The sequence below is a fragment of the Podarcis tiliguerta genome (genome assembly GCF_965153285.1).
Source record: "Podarcis tiliguerta genome assembly, chromosome: 1".
Classification (NCBI taxonomy): Eukaryota; Metazoa; Chordata; class Lepidosauria; order Squamata; family Lacertidae; genus Podarcis; species Podarcis tiliguerta.
The window spans coordinates 54,098,931-54,117,297 of NC_139534.1; the positions used below are offsets into that span (position 1 = coordinate 54,098,931).

The 18,367-nt window shown below is 45.1% G+C and overlaps 2 protein-coding genes across 2 annotated transcripts in view; both read right to left on the reverse strand.

Annotated features, from left to right (window-relative positions):
• MAX (MYC associated factor X) overlaps positions 1-18,367 on the reverse strand; it is a 703,696-nt gene that overhangs the window by 625,597 nt on the left and 59,732 nt on the right. The window lies entirely within an intron of this gene.
• On the reverse strand, positions 7,448-16,693 carry RHOD (ras homolog family member D). Its single transcript, XM_083429316.1, has 5 exons — positions 16,317-16,693; positions 13,698-13,785; positions 10,527-10,636; positions 9,791-9,925; positions 7,448-8,873 (listed from the first exon to the last, which is right to left on the reverse strand). The coding sequence occupies exons 1-5, from the start codon at positions 16,461-16,463 to the stop codon at positions 8,706-8,708; spliced, it is 648 nt and encodes a 215-aa protein (XP_083285442.1). The 5' UTR covers positions 16,464-16,693; the 3' UTR covers positions 7,448-8,705.

The following is an 18,367-nucleotide window of genomic DNA, read 5'->3' on the forward strand; positions in this document are numbered from 1 at the left end:
TATTTTTCAGAAACCGCGCGGAAAGCCCCTAAAAAAACTGAATCAAAGGGCCATGCACACTGTCAACTAAATATCAGAAACCAAATGCATCCTGGGGGCTGGCTGTTGCCAGTATATAATTACTTCAGCATCAGTTAATGTTGAGATAAATTTCCTCAAAGGTGTGAAGTTAACCTAATCTTTTGGAGGATTCCCCCCCCCCCGGCAGAAGTCAAGGGAGGGGCTGTTCAGTTTGGATTAAATCAGGCTTTTGTTAGTTTGATTAGATTACGTTTACGAAACGTAAAATATGTTGAAAAGCACAGGGGCGTGGATCTAAATTTTGAAGAAGACTTGAGTATACATTAGTTTATACAATAAATAGAGTAAAACAGCAAATTATGACGACGGAGCAAACCTCATCCTATGTGTATCTAAGTAGCAGCACGTCCCGGTGGAACTTGCTCTGGAGTAAAAGATTTTTTTAAAAAAACCAACAACTTTTAGGCTTGTGCAGATTGCACCCTACTTAAACTATGATACGCTCTGTTGTTTAGTATCCCGATTTTGATCGCAATCCGTAGACTTCTGTGAAAAACATGACGGCTCGGGGTTTCAGTGTGGTTGAAATGCATGAATTGACAGACGATGCCTGCGGTAATATAGAATTAACACCTCCCTCCCAACCGCAACAGAAGAAACTTTCTGTCGAAACCAACCAGTGCGTTTAGGACTGTGATATAATCAATCAAATCTCATGCCCACTTAGAAAACGAGGGTCCTCGTTCGTCTTGAAACATTGTTTAGGTTGATCATATATCAGAATTGTTTAAAATTAACCTGGAATGTATGTCTAACTACATTTGGTTGTCTGTGCAATTCACAAATAAAGAAATTAAACGGACAGATCTCAACAGTGCCCTGTTGTTTGTGTAGAATTTCAGGTTGATGAGAAGGGCTCTTAGCATCACAAGAATGTTTAATTTGACTCTCCTTACAGTTAGTATTCTGCGAAACAATTGCCAGATTAGTATAAAGCCATTTTTGCTTTTGCCTTTAGTATCTTGGGTTCAGTGAAACTTGTAAGAAACTGGAGATAGAGAAGAGGTTAACTTTTTTTTTTAAGTTTATACTGCAATCAATGTATTAATTTTTAAGATTCCCTTAAACAGTTTTTGGTCATTTTTGTTTTCAGATTCTACATTTCTTTGCCACTGCTTGACTTTCAAAGGCGAATTCAGCTCTTAGGTGTGGCTACAGCCAAATGAGCTTTAAATGCATCAAAGGAGGCACTCCTTGGTTCTCCAGTCTGACAGGTTATGTAAAAACCTGATCCATCTTTCTGTTTCCCATTTTGTCTCCAATACCTATGCCTTTTTTTTTTAAGCCCATCTGGCAGTGTTTTAGATGGATGTTGCTTCAAGTTAACATATTGCATCTATAGTGCTTAGGTTTTTCTCTTTTTAAAAAGAGTAAATAATGCTGGGTTTTAAGACTGCCTATCTCGTACACTGGGACGCGGGTGGCGCTGTGGGTAAAACCTCAGCGCCTAGGGCTTGCCGATCGCATGGTCGGCGGCTCGAATCCCCGCAGCGGGGTGAGCTCCCATCGTTCGGTCCCAGCTCCTGCCCACCTAGTAGTTCGAAAGCACTCTTAAGTGCAAGTAGATAAATAGGTACCGCTTTATAGCAGGAAGGTAAACGGCGTTTCCGTGTGCTGCGCTGGTGCCGGCTCGCCAGAGCAGCTTCGTCACGCTGGCCACGTGACCCGGAAGTGTCTCCAGACAGCGCTGGCACCGGCCTCTTAAGTGAGATGGGTGCACAACCCTAGAGTCGGACACGACTGGCCCGTACGGGCAGGGGTACCTTTACCTTTTTATCTCGTACACTGGGCCATCCAGCTCAGCCTACACTGACTAGCAGTGGCTCTCTAGGCTTTCAAACAGAGATCTCTTCTAGCCCCACCTGGAGATGCAGGTGAGTGAAATGGGGACCTTCTGCAAGCTACACAGAATCTCAGCCACTGAGCTCTGGACCTTCCCAAGCTGTAGTGCTGTTTCATTAAAAAATTTCTCTGCCTTATTCCACAGGAATGTGGGGATGACTAGGTCAGTTTACCCAGAAACAAAGGACATTGTGCACATGCTCAGATATAATGTTATGGGTCTCCAGGGGACAAGGATCCCCTAAAATTCCTCCGTGCCAGGTCCTCCCCATAATTTATGGCATTAAGTAAATGTGGGGTTTGATCAATGGATTTAGCAAGGCCTAAAAGATTTAAATAAATCAAGCCAGCTTCCTCAGGAGATTGGCTGAGAGAGGTGCTATCAGAGAACAAAGACAGGTGATGGCGGGGTCATTACCCTGACAAAGGTTGAGCTATTCAGCGTCAGACAAAGTGGAGTGGAGTTCGTCCTCCAGCTATGTGTTAGCAAGTACTGCAAAGGACAATAGCAGTTGTGTTTGGAGCGAAACTTTTTTAGGAAGAGGAAGAGAGGGCCAGAAATTCCATGAAGCACTGGCTGAAAACAGGAGCGGACTTGGGTGATCATTTGTAATATGGTGATAGAGAACTTCTCTGTTATGGATCTTCTCAATTTTGCACTCCCTCAGCTCAGCGCCCTGTGCAGGGGAACTGCGTGCACAGCAATGCCCTCGGTCTGGTGCTGCTGGGAGAAGCTGCACCCAGAGTCTGGAGAGCATGGCTGGCTTCTGCTCTGGAACCAAGCTTGCGTAAGGTGTGAAGGGAGCGACAAGAGACATCCTTGGAGTATATTGTTCTGCACTCCCTTTATAAAACTCAGGTGTACATATTTGTGAATAAACCATATTTCTTAAAGACACAACAGACTCCGCCTTGCCTTGCTCCAAAGCAACAAAAACCCTGCTGAAGCCAAGACCCTGGGAAACTTACTACTGCTTAGCAAAGATTGGGGTGGCCTGTAGCAATGCCAATCCAATTAACATCACTGTTTCTACCTATTCCCAGCACTAGTATTATGTTTCCATGCACAATGCAAAGTGCTGGTACTGACCTTTAATGCCCTAAACGGCCTCACCTGCATCGTTCAACCCGGACACTGAGGTCCAGCTTCGAGAGCCTTCTGGCAGTTCCCTCACTGCAAAGTTACAGGGAACCAGGCAGAGGGCCTTCTCAGTGGTGGCGCTTGCCTTGTGGAGCACCCTCCCATCAGATATCAAGGAAATAAGCAGCTATCTGACTTTTAGAAGATATCTGAAGGCAGTCCTGTTTAGGGAAGTTTTTAATGTTTGATGTTTTATTGTGTTTTTAATATTCAGTTGGGAGCCACAGGGTATAAATAATAAATTATTATTATTATTATCATTTTTATTATTACTAGTATTACTCTTTGTGTGTGTCATGTGCCTATGTATTTGTGCATGTGAATGCAGGGGAGCCGCATCTCGCAGTCCCATCAATGTGCATGGCTTGGAATGTAGTAATGTGGCATAGGGCTTCCTCTGTGGTGGCTTCCTGCTTGTGGAATTCGTTCCCCATGAAGATAAAGCTGTTTCCTTCATTGATGCCTTTTTTTTACCTTGAAACACATCTTCAGGCAACTCTCCATTTACATGTGCTCTATTTGTGCACAACAACACACACACGTGCAGTGCCGGGAACCTGGAAGTGAATCCCAGAAATGGAGGGTTATATCTCCTTTTGCATGAATGGAAGCACTTTCCATGTGGTTTGTGTATGGTTCTATTCTCTCTGTCAATTAGAAATGATTGCAGCCTAACAAAATATATACTTAAGATAGCAGTTCCAGGCATGCAGGACCGTCTTAAGCATATCTGGCGCTGTGGTGCAAAGCTCCCTCCGGTGGCCCCCCCCCCCGTTTCCCAGAGTTTTTTTAGGAAGGATGATGCTGCCGGTGGGGCTGGAGGAGGCAGGCAGCAGCTGGAGGGCGGCTCCTCTGGCGGGGAACAGGTGGAGGCTGGATGTGGTGCGTAGTAGCTCAACCGGCTGCTTCGTGTCATGGTGGCCACGGCAGACGGAGGCTCGGGGCGCAGTGCTGCTTCGATGCATCATGGCGGAGGCAGGCAAGGGCGGCGAGCTGATGCCGGGATGCGCCGCGTCCAGCCTCCGCCTCTTCCCTGGCACCCTCCAGAACTTGGTGCCCTGGCGCCCTGCACCACTAGCCTCTATGGGTAAGACGCCCCTGCAGGCACGCTTTTTTAATCCATGGGACTAATTGATGACTCCTGTGCTGTTTGGACAGGATGGGGCTTGGATGCACTGTTTTGTGATGACTGCAGTCCTACCTGGGTGGGCAGGGCCCAGAAGGTGGTTTTGGGGGACACCTGTTTGGCATGGGGTGCTATCAATAATATGCAGGAGACACTCAGGCCTATCTCTCTTTTCTATGTCATTCTAGAGATGCTGTGGAAACCAATGTCTGAGCATGGTGAGGTGCTGTTGGTCAACAGGGAAATCAGTGCAAGGTTACACGTGCAGCAGATGGAGTTGCAAAGTATTCACACTGAATGGCATTTGCAGTTTGAATGTGCCCCTGTATTGTATACTCCTGGACTGTTGGGCGTGGGCTGTGGCCAGCACTACTTTTGCCCAGTTTAAGTGAGTGTGCCAACTGTGCTCTTTCCTGCAAAAAAGCAGGCTTCACCACTGTGACTTATAGAGCCATAGAATCACAGAATTCCAGAGTTGGAAGGGACCCCGAGAGTCATCTAGTCCAACCCCCTGCAATGCAGGAATTCTGCCCACAACTGCCCACTAACCTTCTGGTTAACAGCCAGACACACTGCCTCATTGCACCTCATGTCGTGATCATATTCAGATTAGATTAATGCAATGTGCTTTAGGTGGGGCTGCCCCTGAAAAGTGTTTGAAACTTCAGTTGGTGCAAAATGATGCAGCCAGAGTGTTGCCTGGGGTTTGCTTTTGGGAACATATTAATCTGTTTTTGTTGAATCTGCACTGGGTTCCAGTAGTAGATTAGTATCCATAAAGTCCCAAGTAGTTTGGATCCAGGATATATATTAAAGATGGCGGAGCTCTGTCCTTTTCTGCATCAGCCCAACCTATTAGCTTCAGAAGCATAACAAATAGAGAAAAGAGTCAAATACTGTACTTTTATTTAATTTAAAAATCAGGGATAGAAGTTAATTTAAAATGCACCTTATATGACATGTCCTTCTTCCAAGGAGCTCAGAATGTCCTGCTTGGGGGCTATCCCGTTTTATTTTCAGATAAATCCTATGAAATAGCCTCATTTGACAGATTATGATTTGTCCTATGTCATCCGAAGAGCGTTGTGCCTAACTGAAGCTTTGAACTGAGATCTTTTCCATTTCATTGATGTCTATAGCCTCCAACTCAGTGGTATTCCATCCTCTCTCCCCTGGGTTTGTGTGTGTGTGTGTGGCTATGGGTGGTTATTGTGATGAGTTTGTCTTATGACTGGAGGCTTTGCATGGCTGCCTCATCACATGATTTCAGCTGCCATGCAATGAGCTTTGACTTATTTAAACCTCAAGCTCATATTGTTGGAATGTGCTGTCCAGTCCAGTAGCTGTTTCCAAAGTTCTAGCCCTAGATGCTATGGATTTTTCTGTTAAATTTATATTCAACTCTTATCTCACCCCAATCCAGTGCGTACCATTGAACAAATGTTGAGCTGAAAGCATATAAACATCCTTCTCCATTCTTCAATCATTCTGGAGCCCAGAATGTTCCCCAAAGTAGTGACTCTTGGAATGGCATACAAAAGATGAACCGGTTAAATCTGTAATGATACACTGGGCAAAGGAATTGGAGCACAACATTCAGACTGGGAATGGCTATGGAAAACGGATTTGCATGTTCTACGCTAAAAGAAAATTACATGAAAATGATGTACCGGTGGTATTTGACTCCTAGTAAGCTAGCAAAAATGTATAGAACAAGTACAAATACCTGCTGGAAATGTAAAGAAAAAGAAGTTACCTTTTATCATCTGCGGTGGTCATGCAAAGTTATAAAGACTTTCTGGGAAATGATATATAATGAATTAAAAAAAAAGTTTAAAATAACTTTTGTAAAAAAGGACTTTTTATTAGGAAGGGTAGGTACCGACATCCCAAAGGAACAGAAATGACACAGATGCTATTAGCCCAGAGATGGAATAAGACAAAGCCCCTACCAGAGAGGAATGGCAAATCAAGCTGAAATGGCAAAACTGATCGGAAAGCTCAGGGACGAATAATAATAATAATAATAATAATAATAATAATAATAATTTATACCCCGCCCTTCCCACTTCCAAAACTGGGCTCAGGATGGCTAACAACAAATTTAAAACACTTAATTGTAAAAGTAGCATAAAATACAGTATAAAAACATTAATAACAATAAAATTCAAGATTCAGAAATCAATTTAGGGGAAATAAGTATTAGATAATCCCCAGGGCAAAAACAAAGTAGTGTACAAAAACAAAGTAGTGACTTTAAAAAACAGTAACCCAGAACAGACACACTTTTTGGTCAATATCTAGTGAAACCTTATAAGTAGCAGAGAAAACCTGTTCTTTGGGTGACTTGGAATACTATCACTCATTGTGGCCAGGTGCTTGTAGTTGTTGCCAGCTACTCTGTCTGAGAATTATAGATAAAATCAGGTCCCAGAAAGGATGAAAAAAAATGTGTGAAATTAACAACCTCTACTGCAGCTTCTCAGGAAGCATAATTTTCTGGAAAGGACAGTGTTGACAATCAACAACATGGAAGACATATACACTTGGGTGGATATAGTGGACAACAAATTTAGAAGGTGGGAGCCAGTGTGGTGCAGTGGTTAAGAGCGGTACATTCGTAATCTGTGGAATCGGGTTCACATCTCTGCTCCTCCACATGCAGCTGCTGGGTGACCTTGGGCTAGTCACACTTCTTTGAAGTCTCTCAGCCCCGCTTACCTCACAGAGTGTTTGTTGTCCGGGGGGGGGGGGGGGGAAGGAGAACGTTAGCCGCTTTGAGACTCCTTCGGGTAGTGATAAAGCAGGATATCAAATCCAAACTCCTCTTTTTCTTTTAAGGTTTGGTGTAAACCTGTCCTAAAGAAGCTGGTTGCAGCCTGCTTGCTACCTGTGGCATGCCAGGCACTTGACAACTCCTCCATTTGCAATCTTAGGCAGACAGCAAAAACAGGAGGCTTATTGAGTGGCTGGTAGGCTGCATTTGGCTGGTGGGGTTTACATATATTAGGCCTGGTATAAACACAAATGGAATATGTGGAGGGAGGTCTTTACCTGATTCTCATGACATTTAGATCCAGAAGCTAAGACCATCTACTAATCTTCTCCACTTAAGCCAGCTGCTAAAAGCAAGCAGATATCGAGTCACTAGATCTTGGAGGCTTGATTTTAAGCTGGTACATTCTGGTGCCCCTAAGGTTTGGGGGGCCCTGGGCAAGAAAGTCATTTGGGCCCCCTTAAAGGAATGAAAGCAAGTCAGGCATAAAATTTCACTTGATTTTTTACATGAAACTGCAATGGAAATACAATTGTATCGTAATACATTCATTGTGGTCAATTTTTAATACAACTGGAGTGGAGAATATTATGAGTTTGTGGATGCTAGACATCTCTAATTTGCTGGGTCTAGTAGCTGTTAGAATTTAATTAAAGCTAGGGTGTTAAAACTAGATGCCAGACACGTATGAAGTTGTGTACGAGATACTTCTGATTCCCCTAGAATTAGCAAGTGTCCAAAGCTAATTAAGCCAGGCTATTCTCCTGTGTTGAAGTGGTAGCATGGTGGATGAGCCATTAATACGACAAAGGATCAAAAGGTGCTTGGTGTGAGATGGCAAATGGGTGGGACCTTTCCCCCAACAGATAAAGCCAAAACGTGGGAGTAGCAGTGTTGGGAGTTATGTGACCAGGAGAAGTGAAGTAGCAGGCAGGGCATGATGTCTGATGTCTGTTTGGATCCAAGGCTGCACCTATAGGAGAAGCAAGACCCTCTTGGAGTGTTAATGCTGTGAACCCCTCCATCGTAGGCTCAGTTTGTATATATGTATAAATATACTATAGATCACAAAGACACCACAGTCTCTTATGTGCCTTGTTCCCAAAATGAAACATGGACCCTGAACAAAGCACCTGGAACCCCTGGAATTTTGCACAGCTCAGAGATTGGGGTGGTGTGCAACACTGGTGTCAGAAGTCGGGATTCGTGTTTTCTGGAAGAGGGCCCCTGAGTGAGGTATGCCTGAATCAAGATGGAGGGAGACTGTGTGCAAGAATACATTATCTAATACTACTCTGTAAATACACAGATACAAGTCATAAACAAAAAGAAACAAATTGTTATGTCGAGGAAACCCTAAAAATCTAAAAAAAATCTAAAAGCTTATTATATAATATCATGGTAGGAGGAACATATGGTAGTCAGATCACTGATAAATAATGGTATAATGATTGATCACTTAAAAGTAGATTCTCTAGTACCCTGTTTAATGAAATGAGCTGTTTTGAGCCTCCTTGGAAGCAAAGTCCTCAGTCAATCCACTGTATTTGCAGCCTCTCCCAAGTTTATGTTCAACTGAAATCCTGCTGAGAGTGACTGACCATAAAGGAGGCAAGCAGGATTTTGTACAAGACTTAGGGGCTCCCTAAAGTGTGGGGTGCTGGGCAGTTGTCGAACACCCCACCAAGCCTCCACTGTTGGTTCCATCCACCTGCTGACATGTTGATCTACTCTGGCTATCAGGAAAGCAGGCAAGTCCTTTTGGGTTTGCGCCTGCGTTTCTTCTTCTTCATGGTACTCAAGGCTGCTCTGGAAGCCTCTGTGAATATGTCGATGATGTTCTCATGGAAACGAGCTGAGCACTCAAGGTAGGCAACTGCATGGAGATTCCGGGCCAAAGTCTCTCCCTATAAAGGTGTGTGTGGAGGGGGAAAGAGGAGAAGAAGAGAATGTCATCAGCATCATCATCATAAATTTATATTTATACCCCAGCCACTCTGGGTGGCTCCCAACAGATGATTATTACTACTACTACTACTACTACTACTACTACGATAAAACATCAAACATTAAAAACTTCCCTAAATAGGGCTGCCTTCAGATGTCTTCTAAAAGTCAGATAGTTGCTTTTCCCCTTGACATCTGATGGGATAGCGTTCCACGGGGCAGGTGTCACTACCCAGAAGGCCCTCTGCCTGGTTCCCTGTAGCTTCACTTCTCGCAGTGAAGGAACTGCCAGAAGACCCTCAGAGCTGGACCTCAGTGTCTGGGCTGAACAATGCGGATAGAGATGCTCCTTCAGGTATACTGGGCCGAGGCCATTTAGGGCTTTAAAGGTCAGCACCAACACTTTGAATTGTACATCATAGATCTTGTTAGGGAAAGGGAGGAGAGCGAAGACCCTACCGAAAGGAAAATAAGGGGTGGTCCATGACATTTTACTTCCTGAAACAGAAAATCCACACTGAATCCCAGAGTAAGAAATTTTCTGCCCTTTTGTGACAAGACAAAACCTGGTGCCTGGATTTGACCATCTCAGTGGTGGGGCTGCTCCTGCTCAATAAACTTCTATTAGGAAGAAATTCCTTTGCATTGCAAACACATATTTTAACTAATATTTGATTGCAACTCCTCATTACCAGCACCTGGCAAGGATGGGGCTCTGGCAAGAATGACCATGTGGGCAGAAGTAAAAACAACAACATGTCTGCTGTGTCCCAGAGACATGTCTGTGGGATTCATATTGTTTAGTGTGGAAGTCCATCAGTGCTGACTCTTGCCCGTGTGAGGCTGGTGCAGAGGAGCTATCTGCTGATTGTATTACCTTCTGATATGTGATGGGCTCTAGATGGTCCTGATGCAACCTCCTTAGCAGAACCTTGTCCTTTCTTAGGTCTGTCTTGCATCCAACAAGCAGGAGTGGAATCCCTCTGCAGAAATGGTTCACTTCAGGGTACCACTAAAAGGGGACACACACACACACACACACAGAGAGAGGGGGGGGGAGAGAGTAAGTACTGGGGCTGGATCCTGATATATAAATGAGCAGAGAAATTAACAGAGGTTTTTCTGAAGAACCACAACTTAAAATGTTTAGTTTGTTCACTATATTAACGAAAATGAATTGTTTCCTTAAATAAGGCACCCACATCTGCTAAATGATGCCTTTCCTATTTACTACTTCCCCTCTTTCAATGCTTCAGGAATGCTGTAGTGACCTTCTCTGGTAATGTTTGTGTGTGTGCATGCCAACTTGGCGTACCAATTTGATTATACCACACACACACACAGGAAATTTGTGTGCTTAATCGATGCTAGGGTACAACTGGACGCCATTTTGAATCAAGATGGTGGACTGGAGCTTTCAAGACGACACTAATTTTTTTTGGTATCTTAAAATTCCTGAGCAATGTGGGGTGCAAATCTGCAGATTATATCTACATCTATCTATCATATCACATTATTCTTATATCACCTATTCCAAAGACCCCAGAGGCAGCTATTCTTACCGAGTTCATAGATAGCCTTGACTTAGTTACTGCATAGCCTTTTTTTTTTACCTTTGTGAGGATGTTGTTGAAGCTGGCAGGGCTGGTGACATCATAGCACATGATAACTGCATGAGCCCCATTATAGGAGAGGGGGCGGAGCCTGTCGTAATCGTCCTGCCCTAGGTGGAGTGGAGACAAAGTTGTATGCATTGCTTTCACCTCTATAGCGCAATATGCAAATGCTCCTTGCCGAGGACAAATGCTTTTTAATAAATATCCCCCTTTCATGTTGCATTTCACTGTCCAAAATATTAACAACTATGTTGGTGTAATTTTGGGGGGGGGGGAATGGGTGAAATTGCACTAAATGCTTTGGCCGTGTTCTGAACTGCACATCCTCTATGACTGGGTTCTGCTTAGAGAAGGAGCCAGGTGGTTAGAAACGGTCCAAGGATAAATGCCTAAAGCACAACTCGCCCACCGTCCCTTTCTCTAAGGAACATGTGTATGTGCAGTAGGGTGGTGTTGGTGGTATAAAGCCAAGACTGCTTTTGCTAGCAGTGTGAGGTGTTCACTGCTCAGTGCAAAGCATAAATGTCGTGAAACTGAAGGTTACATGCTATAGCATGGTGAGCTAGCATGGTGAGCTACCATGGCAAAGTGCTAGTGGATCTCTCTGTCAATTTGTATCTTTGAAATGTTTATTTCTAAGACCAGAATAATTGTATTTTATAGTAGATTAGTTCATGATGTACCAGCATCAGTTAACGTAGCTAAGCATGTTTATGCTTGTCTTGTGCCATGAGACAATAAACGCTTTATACAGTGGTACCTCGGGTTACATACGCTTCAGGTTACATACGCTTCAGGTTACAGACTTCGCTAACCCAGAAATAGTGCTTCAGGTTAAGAACTTTGCTTCAGGATGAGAACAGAAATCGTGCTCCGGTGGCGTGGCGGCAGCAGGAGGCCCCATTAGCTAAAGTGGTGCTTCAGGTTAAGAACAGTTTCAGGTTAAGTACAGACCTCTGGAAGGAATTAAGTACTTAACCTGAGGTACCACTGTACTTTGAACTGAACTGAGTGAGAAAGGAGTTGTCTTAACCGGGAACTCTGGACATGGCCGTCTACTGGAAAGCAGGAAGACTCTGAATGTTGTGCTGGAAGAATCTGCTGGAGCTACGCATACTCTGCCGATCACACTAGTCAAAGTGTGGTGTTGTATCAACAACAGATGGTTGGACCCGAGTCTAACAGGTTATGGGCCACCTGGCTTCTACAAGTCCACCAGGCTAGACCTTTTTTAATCAGAGGATTTCAATTCAGCCTTTCTACCGCAAGATTGCATGGTTAGCATGGAGACAGGTTCCTACTGAAAATGAAATTTTAAATGGAATGTTTGAGCCATTAACATCTGATTAATTTATACTTAAGCAAGCCAAAAATGCCACCACTTGCATTTCCTTAGGGGAATATTGCTGCATTGCATTCTAACTTGTTAATCTTATCATCCTTATCACTTAAAAGATACCTTCATAATAAGCACATGTGCCTGAGGGCAGGGAGTGGAGTGAGGGAGGCTTTCCCTTTTGTCTTCCCTCAGAAACCTGTCTCAGATAACCCACTTAAGCCCTGCTTGGCTACTCTGGAAATTCAGAATACGACTTCTAACAGAACAGATTTCCAGTATTCACAGGAAAGTTCTCTTCCTCATTATTGGGGCTGTGTACGCACTATACTTTTAAAGCACAGCTGAAGCACATTCTTTCTTTCAAAAAGTTTCAGCCGCTGTAGTTTACCCCTCGCAGAACTACAATCTCCAGCAGCTCTAAACCAACTACAATACCTAGAATTCTTTGCGGGGGAGGGGGATGTGCTTTCAATTAACAGGAGAGGTATTGTGTGTGCAAATTTGGTTGGGCTGCCACCTACTGGAAGGAAACATTTCCACACCCTTATAGCTTGGGGGGATTTAGTCACAAACCAGGATCCAGTCATAGATCGGCGCATTCAGGTTGTGCAGTTACAGCTGATTGGGAGCTCTTGCTCAAGAAACCAACTTCCCCAAAAGACTGACATTTTTGCGAGAAGAAAAGTGATCAGAAAATGCACTGGAAAGTTGGCGGGGGGGGGGGTGTGACACCTGCCTTGATGCAATGTCATTTAACCTCCCTACAAAGGAATCAGAACTGGTTGGCATCCGTCTGCCTTGGGAGAAAATGGAGGGTTGAAGGCTCCTTAAATGGCCAAGGTCATCTAACCTCCCTTCAACAAATCAGGAAAATGCTCAGTAAGGTTTCCAGGAAGCTGTACCATGAAAATATGGAATTTTGGAAGTAAGAGTAAATAAATAAGCCCTCCAAATATTAAGATACGTTTTATTTACATGTTTAAGTTCAACTTCTGTTCTGTTTTCTACTTTACATTAAAAAACAGAGAATTTCTTTTGAAGAAATATTCCACATACTGTATTCTTTAACCAGAGTTTTCATCCTTATTTTCCCAATGCAGTTTGGGGACATGAGGCTATTTCCACCTATGTGAGTAATATTTACTACCTGTGTGACATTTTGGGGAAGGGGGTTCCACCCAAGCATTTTAACAATCTATTGATACTGCCTCCTTGAACGAAAATCTCTGTCAGTGAGGTTGTAGCATCTGTAACACCTCACTCAAGTTTAATTTAGGTTTAGTTTGTTTGATGTATGTATCGCGTCACACAACCAAAAGGAGTCTCACCAGCAACACAGAAAACGTAGCGTATGATCATTTAAAAGAATGAAAATACACTGAAAGCAGGGATTTTCCGGCTGCTATGACTGGTGTTCCTATTAAAGCCCTGACTGACACAAGTGCTTTACAGAGCTCGCTTGGCACCTTGGTATGCTCCTAAATCGGGGTCAGGGCTTATGCCCTAAGCCCTGCCCTCCCCCGCTCCCCATCTAGCCCATGGTAAGAAATGTACTATTGCAAAGGGGAAAGCACATTTTGATATAACTGTCTAGTTGACATAGCGAAATCAATTGTCCTCATGAAAGTGCAACCCTACTTTCCAACCAACAGATCTCAGTGGCCACAATGAATATGCAGAAATCTGTGTCATACCTAGCTTTCTTCTGGTTGATGATGCTTCTATGACTTGACAGTACACCCATTCTCAGCATAATATGACCCAATAATATGACACCTTCCAATGTGACTGTCCGTAACCCTTCCCTTCAGCTACCCTGACGCACACACCTGCTGTATCCCAGAGACTGATATTCACTTGCTTGTCGTTGATGTGGAAGGGGGCTGAATATTTCTCAAATACTGTTGGGATGTAAACCTAGAAGAAGAGGAAGGTGAGAAAGAGATGTTTTTGCCTTGTCTGTGAGAAAGGACCGTTTTGTATTCTATCTCCATTCCAACATTTTTTCTTCAAGATACTATCGTGCATCTCTTTCCTCAACATTTTGCTCAAATGAGCCTTTGCTCAATGTCAGGAGCAGATGGCCTGGTGGGGCACTGCCACTCACCTGACCTCTGGTCAGCCACATTGTTGCTGCTCACTGGGAGGTGCAGAGGAGAGATTGGTGCAGTGCAAATGCGCCGGCAGGAGCACAAGATTGTCTCTGCTTCTGTGTTTGCACCACACTGGCCTCACTCCTCCCTTTCTACTTCCCAGTAAGCAGCATGAAAAGTCTGGCGGTCAGGTGAGCACAGCCACCCCACCGCACCATCTGCTACTGATCCATGTACTGTATTTGCTGCCAGGTGGGCTTACCTTTTGAGAACACCAGAGGTGACTGCTCCATTAAGAAGAATGTGGCAGTGACCCATCACCCTCAGTCTGTTCTCAGTCAGTTCCCACCTGCCTCCCACCTGTGCTTACAAACAGCCATTGGGGTGGACCTGGTTATCAGATTTCTCCTCCTTAGCCTCAGGGTTGCTCTGGTGCAACTCAGCAAAGAGGAGGATGGGGGCAGAACTAGAATCAGTCGGGTCTCCCTGTCCTTGATTCTGGCTCCACCTATTTTTGGTCCTCCTGCCCAACCACCCCTAGTGGGCACCACTGGAGAATGCACACCAGACAAATTCTTCTTTTGTATAAGAAGAATTTAGTATTGGCAACTAAATAAATGGGTTTTGTTTGTGAAAGGAAGTTTGGTGACACTGACCAGTAGTACTCTTAGTCACAGCTTGAGTTTCCCCTACTGAACTTGTTCCAGTGAAGTACCAAGGGTCCCATTACCCACGACTCCAAGGAGATGGTGAGAGAAGCCTGCTTACCTTGTTTTTGTTGGTAGAATTTACCATGTTAGATCAGGGTGGGGGAAACTCAGGCCTGAGACCAAAGTTGACACCCCCAGCCTCTCTGTCTGCCCCTTAGGACTCTCCCCAGGCCATACATAAATGTATAAAACTAATAAATTTAATTAATTAAACACACCCTTTCCCCAAACCCCACCCTGTCACCAGTCCCACTTTCCTTGGGTAGTTTTGCCAGACTGGAATGTGTCCTTAAGCCCCGATGATGCCTTTTCCTTGCCTGGGTGGTTGACAGAGAGGGATGGGTGAGTGTAGCCTCCTGCACAAAGCTAGTATTTACATTAATTGCTCCACCCACAATTGCCTCTGGCCCTGCTCATTTTTGTCATGTGGTGTCATGGACTGGTTGGACGCAGAGTGGTGGGAGGCTCCAGCTGGGGAACCCCCAAGGGAATTCCCAAAGGAAGAAGGCTCAGAGCCAGGGAATTGGTGTTGGGATCATGATTAGTAGTCAGAGGGAGAAGAGGGAGCAGACTGGAAGGAGGAGGTGCCGGAAGTTGAAGTGGTAACAGGCTTTAGTGAGCAGGAAGAGACTGTGGCAGAGAGCAGTCTAGAGGCAGAAGCAGAGGCAGGAGGGGGGGCAAGAGGCAGAGTGGAGGCAGGCTGCTGAAGAAGCCAGGGGGTCTCCCCCTCCTGTTGCGACAATCTCCCCTCCGCCCTGGACTTCCAGAACCCACAGAGGCATGAAGAGGGTGGAGCAATGAGAGACGAGACAAATGAGCTTCAGAGAGTTTGGGAACGAACGTGGGGAGGAGGAGCCTTAAAGAGTGGTGTGAAGGCAGGGACCTTTAGTCCTTGCAATTGCCTCATTGGGGCAAGACCTACTGGGAAGGGTAGCTGTGCTCACTAGGGCTGAGCCATTTTTCTTTGAATAAAGGCTTCACTGACATCTTGTGAGTCATTGCTGACCTGACCCTGATACCCACTCTTACATGTGGCCCCTGGAAGGTTACCTAGAATGGTAAAGGGACGCGGGTGGTGCTGTAGCCTAAACCACTGAGCCTCTTGGGCTTGTGGTTCTAATCCCTGTGATGGGGTGAGCTCCCGTTGCTCTGTCCCGGCTCCTGCCCACCTAGCAGTTCGAAAGCACACCAGTGCAAGTAGATAAATAGGTACCGCTATGGCGGGAAGGTAAATGGTATTTCCACGTGCTCTGGTTTCTGTCACTGTCCCGTTCCGCCAGAAGTGGTTTAGTCATGCTGGCCACATGACCTGGAAAACCGTCTGTGGACCAATGCTGGCTCCCTTGACCTGAAAGTGAGATGAGCGCCGCAACTCCATAGTCACCTTTGACTGGACTTAACTGTCCAGGGGTTCTTTACCTTACCTAGAATGGAATGTAACCCTTGAGTTGAAAAAGGTTTCCCTACCACCCCTATTCTAGAGGTTCCCAGAATGATAACCTCAGGGCAGTAAAAACAGCAACAACCCAAACCCACTTTGAAGGTTGGACAGAATGCATGGACAGTTTGCCTTGGACAGGATATAGTATGGCAAATCACAAGCATATTATTGGTGGTAGCAATCCTGTGAATAGAGAGGGCGTACCTTGGGGAAGTCTCCTTTTGCAAAGACCATGAGCAGTGATGTCTTTCCGCAGCCTCCATCTCCTACGACAACAACTTTGATCTCAGGGATTCCTGGAGTCTCCCGGTTGGCACCTAACTGGTCTGGAGTCTCTAAACCTCTTTGCATCTCTACCAGCCCCCAGGGCCCTACAAAGGGGTATCTTTTGCACTGATCCAAGGAAACGGCAGATGAGATAACTTCTTTTCTCGGACAGTTGTATAACAGGGCTCTTCCACGCCGAGATCTGCAGGTTGACTCTTTTCTTTGCTGTGGATTTAAAAATCAAGGCTCACAGCAGAAGGTCAGTGGGAGAGAGTGGCCAAGGGTGAATGTGGAACAGCAGGTGTGTCTGGAATGTGAAAGGATTGGTTGGCAGAGGGTGGAGATTGTAAACAGGGACACTTTCCCAGAAGCATCCACCCTCAGGGTGATGACGAATAGAATGGAAGATAGGGAAATTCACATATCGGCAAAGTGCTTTTCAAACAGTTCACCAAGCAAGGAAGCTGGGGGCATCACCCATGTATCGATTAAACACTGTTAAATCCTGTTCATGCCCATATCTTACATACATTCAGGACTACACATGTGCACAGGTGTAGCACACAATGGTATACTCAACAAAATCCACAGAGGAACAGAAGTGATATAGATAAAAGCACACACTTTGTGTAGTTGTGTACCATCTCATTTGATCCTTGTTCTGATGCCAGTGTAAAAATGCATGCATACTCCGTTATGGACACACAAACACAGCCAACAGTGCATGTGCAAATTTATATACAGACACATGTGCCACCTGCACAGAGTTAATTGAATATTCAAATTTAAATCTTCACCAGCGCTTTGACACCACATAAGTCTTTTTATCTGTTATAAATTTGAGGGAGCATCTGGTTGCTTTCTATTTCCCTAGGAGGGAACTTACTTTGGCAGGCTGGGCAGCAGTTAAATACACAGGCAGGACCTATGAAGGAGCCTATGGAAATGGTGGTGTGTCCATTTCCAAAGAGCTCATTCCTCTGTATGATGGAGACTGTGGCCAGAGAAGATTGGCTTCTGGTTTATACCTGCTCAGCCCTTGCCTACTACTTTGAGTTGAATATGAATGAACTGCTTTGTTCAAATTAATGGGCCATTAACCAGTCACCTCTTTGTTGCTCCCAAGAAGTGTTCTTTTTCTCTCTAAGCACAGAGGCTCTGATCCTCCAACCTCTTCCCTTGAAGAAATGGAATAAAATAATGCTCTGTTTAAAAGTCACAGCCAATGGGTGATCACCAACTAAGTCATATTCAGAGTAAGGTAAAGGTAAAGGGACCCCTGACCATTAGGTCCAGTCTAAGTGCATATTCAGAATATTCAGAATATGCACTAAGTGCATATTCAGAGTAGACCCACTGAAATCAATGCATGTCAGTTCCTTGAGCCTGTTGATTTTAGTGTCGCTCTTCTGACTGGGAGTAGCACAGAATATCACCAGGGTTTCAGAGGGAAGGAGGACTTCAAAAGAAAAGGCCATCAGTCAGATTGCACCCTACTTGCCTTCCATAAGAAGCTTTACAAAGGTAAAGCTTTGTAAATTGACACCTGTCTATGAACACAATTACTTAATTCACTGATGAAATAAGGGTTGCTAGGTGTGGGCTTCTATAGCAGGGGTCAGCAAACTTACTGCACCTCAGGCTGGTGTCTCCAGCGCCCATCACGCTGCGGGCCGGAGGGCGGGGAAGCGTGTGCCCATACGCATGCGCACACACTATTTCTGGCACGCCTCCGGGTTGGAGGAGCACTGGAAATAGCTTGTGCGCATGTGCACGGGCCTCCTCCGACCCAGATGTGCACCGGAAATAACACTTGCGCACAAGCTGTTTCTGGTGCTCCTCCGACCCAGAAGTGGGCAGCCGCGCAGCGCTGCGCCGGTAAGAGCAGGCGGCAGCAGCCGGTGGCGGGGGCCGCTGCGGGCCAGATAAACGAGTCCCTCCGGCCTTATTTGGCCCGTGGACCTTAGTTTGGGGACCCCTGTTCTATA